Source organism: Varanus komodoensis, unplaced genomic scaffold, assembly GCF_004798865.1.
Source record: "Varanus komodoensis strain SLA01 unplaced genomic scaffold, ASM479886v1 scaffold49, whole genome shotgun sequence".
NCBI classification, from domain to species: Eukaryota; Metazoa; Chordata; class Lepidosauria; order Squamata; family Varanidae; genus Varanus; species Varanus komodoensis.
Genome location: NW_025336072.1, coordinates 659969 through 665968, shown reverse-complemented (window position 1 = coordinate 665968; position 6000 = coordinate 659969). Strand labels below are relative to the sequence as shown.

Below are 6000 nucleotides of genomic sequence, written 5' to 3'. Positions count from 1 at the left end.
TTTAATGCATGCAGCCCTTTAGCACTGACTTTGACTCTTCAGGAAGCTGTTCTCCTATTCAAAATATATGAAAGGAGTCCTACTAGTTTATAATGTAAGATTAAAAATAACAATTTTTAGTGACTGAACAAGAGCTGCAGCTAAATCATAATGAAGATATACATAGCATTAAGGTAAAAAACGATATATGCAGTGTTATCTTCATGTTAGATGTCAAAAGGGTTTTGCGCTCCCAGTGTTTTCTTTTGTGTGGGAAATGGGTCCAAATGGCTCTTTGAGTGTTAAAGGTTGCTGACCCCTGGCCTAGATAATTTTATCTTAACATTTGTGGAGAGGCCTGAGGTTTCTGCAGGTCCCTATCAGCTATAGCTAAGGAGTGCTTGCAGCAAGTAAAAGTTGTTACAGCAAGCAAAGATCAGTATGAGCAGCAGGCCTTTTCTAACAAGACAATATTTCGAGGCATGGTGGCTTGGCTTCTTGTCTGAACCCAGCACTTGACATGTAACTATGTGGGACCCTGATCCAAATAAGGGCTGTAACACACAAGGAGGCTTAAAGTGTCCCTCCTTATATTTGCCCTGACTCTCACACACAAAGCCCCCAAACCCAGCCAAACAGATAGTTGACACAGCTGTGCGCTTGGGCATTCCTCATTCCTTGCTGAGGAAGGGAGATTGGAATCAGCTCTTTTCCACAACCACATTAGCATCCCTAAAGATGCCATTGCTAACCATGTGATGAACAATAAATTCAGAGTGTGTGAAAATGTTCCCACCAACCCTATGCAGCTTCTTTTTCTTTGCATGCTTCAGATCTAAAACAGCAATCTATTATGGGTACCTGTAAGGTGTTGACCACGCCTTGTTGAAAGTGCATTGGAAAGTGCTAAAATAACCATTGCTTCCTTGACCAATTTATTTATACATCAGTCTCAAAGTCCCACCTTCATTAGATTTCATTCACATTTTTATATATTTATATAAACAGGTAAACTCAAAAGAATACTCAAAATAGAGTATTTGTGGGCCAAAGTAGAGATAATGCTAAGTGTGCCATTAGAAACTCTGTTAGATTTTAACTTCAGGTGTGCCCCACCCCTGGCTCCCATTTTCATGGAATTCACGGGGGAGGGAGAGGACTGGTTTAATCCTTCCTTCCTCAACCACAATACCGACCAAAATCACCCCTGCCTGGTGGGAGAGGGGGAAAATCTGTTTTCCAAGGCTAGTATTAATTTGATCATCCCCCACCCCTTTCCATTAAGGAAGTGAGAGTCAAGATGGTTAATAGTCTCACATGCTTGCAAGGAGAAAGGTATTTTACTTGGAATCATGGCTGGGGAAGAACAGGTCTAACCTCCCCTCCTCATGTTCTGCATTCCCAAAGAAATGCATTCCCACACATGCACAGCATGACTGATATTAATGCTGCATTCTTATGCATATTTAGATAGAAAAAAGCTCCCCAACTAGGCTGGCTGGAGAATGCTAGCATTAAAGAATGTTTTTCTGTCTAAACATGCATAAGATTGCATGCTAAATTTTAAAAACTTGACGGGGTTTCTAATGGTATGCTTAGTACCACTTCTACTTTGACTCTGTGTTAATTGGGAAAAAGCCTGATTCATATAGGTTGTGATGGAAATCCAGTTAATATACACAGCATCCTGTAGTCTAATATCTAAGGCAGTCTTATCTTACAGCTCTACTGATTTTGAAATAAATTTCAAGTTATTCTTCAGTTAACATTTTAGCAGTCTTTTAGAAATTAAAATGAGGTCTTTACTTGTACATTGATAAAATAATACTTCAAAAATCTCACTGATTTCACATTGTTACCCTAGTATTCTCTAGGCATCAGTCTATATCATTTGACACAACGGGTCTTGGAGGTGGTGGCCGTAAAGGAGGTCTTTTGGTATGTGACCCAAGCTGACTTTGTATTGGTGGCCTGAAAGAGAGAGAAAAAATATCAGCGCAGATTGCATTTTTCAGAGATTGGCCAATACAAGGAGACCCTCTAGAAATTTACTTACTTATTAATTTGACCCAAGCCCCACTGATAGATTTCAATAGGATAAAAGGTAAAGGTAAAGGTTTCCCCTTGACATTAAGTCCAGTCATGCCTGACTCTAGGGGGTGGTGCTCATCTCCGTTTCCTAGCCAAGGGAGCCAGCGTTTGTCCCCAGACAGTCTCTGTGGTCATGTGGCTGGCATGACTAAACACCGAAGTGCACGGAACGCTGTTATTTGCCCACCAAAGTGGTACCTTTTTATCTACTTGCATTTGCATGCTTTCAAACTGCAAGGTTGGTAGGAGCTGGGACGGAGCAACGGGAACTCACCCAGTTGTGCAGATTTGAACTGGCGACCTTTCGATCAACCAGCACAGCAGCACAGCGGTTTAAACCACTGTGCCAACTGCAGTCCCCTTCAATAGGATAATCTTCTTCAAAATATGTTTTGCTCTGAGATTTAAAATCACTACTAAATAGCCATTAAACATAGTATTGTGAATTAGTTATGAAGCGCTACAAAGGCTCTGAAATATTCCTACTTGTATTTCTCAACTGTTGCAGTCAATAAGCAAATTAACATGAAGTTTATTGCACAGGACTCTAGAAAGAAACCTCATTAGCACAGCCACAAGTTCACTAATAAACAAGTTCACTAGCACTTCTCTACATATATGTTTTGGCTGTAGTTCAGTTATCTTATTTTTAAAAAAAACTCACCCATGCCAATTCTTACAATTTACAGCACCATGCTAAATAATTCTGCTCTCTTATTTAGAATGCTGGTTGAAAAAAAATCTGAACCAGGGATAAGGAACACATGTCAAGGCTCAAAGATATTGTTAGACCATGTAAAAGCAAACTGACAAAACAGACTCAAAAGTGCAAACCGTGGAGTAGGAAAGTGAGATATCGTAAACATTCCAGAATTTGATCTTGCAGGCTGTGGAGAAAAAAAAGTACTTATATATACACAGACATATACACAATTATATATTGTATATATTGTGACATATATTTCTAATCTTCCCAATAGCTAGCATTCGCTGGGTAGATTATAAGTAGTAGTAAAAAAGAATCATACTTGTTATGGAGTGAAGCCATTCCAACTTTAGATTCTAGGAAAATATTGTGCATTGTCTAATGCAACTAACCTAGGGTGCTTCCAGAAGAGGCTTTTATCTATTGCCTTTTATTTACTGAATTTTAGGGATGCCCAGACATCATTGTTTCCCATTTGTAGCTCTCCTGAGTCTTCCCACTGCTTCTTACTTAAGGAAAGATGGAATGCCAGCACAATGCCTTGACAGGTAGCACTAGGATTTGGAAGCACTCCTAATTTCTGCAAAACTGTTTATCTGAATGGAAAACAATTAACTGAAAGAAACAATTCCCAGGGATTTGGGAGAGCTAGAACTGATTCAATGGTGGCAGTTATTTGGGAAGGAATATGCTTACCTGTCTATTATTTAATTCATTAGGCTGCTTTGGTCTGTTTGCAGCATTATTCTGTCTTGCTTGAAGAGCTTCTCTAACCCTTAAAACATCATTTAAATAATAAGATTTAAAAAAACAGCACTGTCTTTCTGAATTAATTGCATTTATGCATTAAGATTCCCCTCACTGCCTCCTCTCGCAGTATCTCACCAACTTCCACTTCCAGTTTTGTTTTACACTTGGATGTATTTATTTACATAGTGTTTCCCCTTTGGTGATGGAAACAGCCACCTGGGTGAGCCTGTTCTCATTCACAAATAATGGGGATCCTATAGGAGGCCCAGGCCAGCTGCTATCCTATAGAAAGGGATTCATCCCTGTAGAAAGCTATCAGGAAAAGCAAAGCAATGAGCAGCTCAAATAGCTACACTGTACGATGTCCATTTCATGCCCAGTAACATGTCCACCAGCAAAACATCAGCAGATGTCGAACTGGCCATGTGTCAGACTAGAGATTACCCATGCAAAGAAGGATGGCTGGTATCTGTGAGAAAACGTAGACCAGAAAAGCAAAATCTAAATCTAAGAGAGTGCCACATCACCCACAGGCAGGTTCCTCTTGCTCCAGAGCATGGTGATTGCAATCCTTTGGGCAGTTGTGAGAGATGATCAGTCATACTAGACAAGTGCTTCCCTAGTATTAAAAGGTAAGGGACATGTCTTCCTCAGCATTTCCAACATTAGTTTGTACTTCTCTTAATTCTTTGTAAAGCCAAAGGACTCCTCTGTAAGCCACATGAAAGATTTATAGCCAAGTATCTATGGGCCACTCTGCCGTGGTAGGAGCAGCCAGTTGCTGGCCACATGGTGGAGTTCTAATTTAGGAAAAGAACTTCCTCCTTCTTTCCTCTGTATGTTCGCTAAAGCTTGATCAGAATTCGTTTTTAGAAATATGTCAATAAAGCCATTATTCTAATCTTTTCCAAAATGACTGGGAAAGTAGACCCAGCTACCCATCTATCACTCCATGACCCAATCCCAACAATCCTCAAATTTTCTTACAAGTTTTATTATTTATTTATTTATTTAAAACTTTTCTATACTGTCCCTTCACAGACATCTTGGGAGGGTTTACACCAGATTGATAAAATAGAAATAAGAATAGCAATTGCACAGCATCTGATTTACATTCTGTCTTATGATCAGCAAAAGTTGTTCAGGGAAAGTTGAAAAGCAAAGTGATAGTTCAGTTGTTATCCTTCTTCAAGGCAAAACTGTATATAAATCATTCATACAGAAAGAACTATTTGTAATCTTCAAATGTGACAATAAGGACAGTCATCATTTCTTCCCCTACTGGAGCATTTAAAGATAAGTACATTTTCCTGGGAGTAAGAACTGTTGATTGCAGTGGACAATTTCTGAGCAAACATGCATAGGATTGTCCAGCATGTCTGAGTGTTCGTTATCCAAATAAACAAATTTATTTCTAGAAATTAATTTCTATATTATTATTATTATTGAAATTTTATTTCTATTGTCATCCATGGCTGGTCTTCTAAGTGTGCCACTTTGAATGGCATTGATATGTTCAGATCTAACCTGTTAAAACTTTCAAATGCTTTAAGTCTAGACCACATTAGGCACCTGAATATTTTAACTGGTTAGCTTAAAAATAAATCTACACTGCTTCTCATTAAACAAATTCCAAAGCTTTATACAATGATAAAAATTTTAACATTGAAGAACAATTCAAACAACTACAATATGTACAAAAAACAATTCAAAGTCAGAAACTTTTGACCTGCCCAATAAACAAAATAGGATGCAGGAAGTGCATACTGAATAGAGGCAGCATTTTAAATTGTTGGGGACACAATTAATATCTCCACTGTAGAGAGATAAATCTTAGCAACTGTGGTAATTGTTTTACCACAGCCTATCTTAACGTCTTCTAGATGGTGCCCATTCCATTCATTATTAATATTATTTATATCATACCTACGGCGCCGCCTACATTCTCTGCAGAGCCGTCTTTCAATTGCATCTCTTTTGACAACTGCAACCACAGCTAGAATTAGCAGAGGCAATATAAGCAGAAAAAACACAAGCAACCCATCTCGAAGTGATGTATCTAAGGAAGAGAAGAAATCAAAATTACTTGTTTTGCTTTTACCTGAGGATTAGGATCGCAGTGCTGCAATATCCTAATGCATTTTGTCTGTCAGGGGTGTGTGTGTGTGTGTATACACACAAGTCAACATATATGTGCCTTTTCCTCATACCTGAGTCAAATCTCCATCCAATTCTTTCCAACTTATTTTAAAAGAAATTAAGAAACTAATTTATTCCTTTAAAAAATGAAAATGTATTCCTTGTTGGAGTAAGAAGAACACAATGAATCTACATTCTTTCCAGTACACAACCCCCTTCTATATATGATTACTTAGAAGTACACATGAGATTTAGGGGACAAAGTGGGGAAAGTCCGCCTATTCCCATTACGGGGAGAACTGGAGGACATTTGTCCTGTCTGAATATCACAGGAC

The 6000-nt window shown here is 38.5% G+C and overlaps 1 protein-coding gene across 1 annotated transcript in view; it reads right to left on the bottom strand.

Annotated features, from left to right (window-relative positions):
* Positions 1-1536: 1536 nt before the first annotated feature.
* Positions 1537-6000, bottom strand: part of LOC123031127 (disintegrin and metalloproteinase domain-containing protein 9-like) — a 35611-nt gene continuing 31147 nt past the window's right edge. The window contains exons 19-22 of the mRNA XM_044445629.1: positions 5453-5585; positions 3473-3551; positions 2905-2957; positions 1537-1950 (exon numbers count right to left, since the gene is read on the bottom strand). Coding sequence (XP_044301564.1) covers positions 1857-1950; positions 2905-2957; positions 3473-3551; positions 5453-5585 — 359 coding nt within the window. The 3' untranslated portion in view covers positions 1537-1856. The remainder of the gene's footprint in view (positions 1951-2904; positions 2958-3472; positions 3552-5452; positions 5586-6000) is intronic.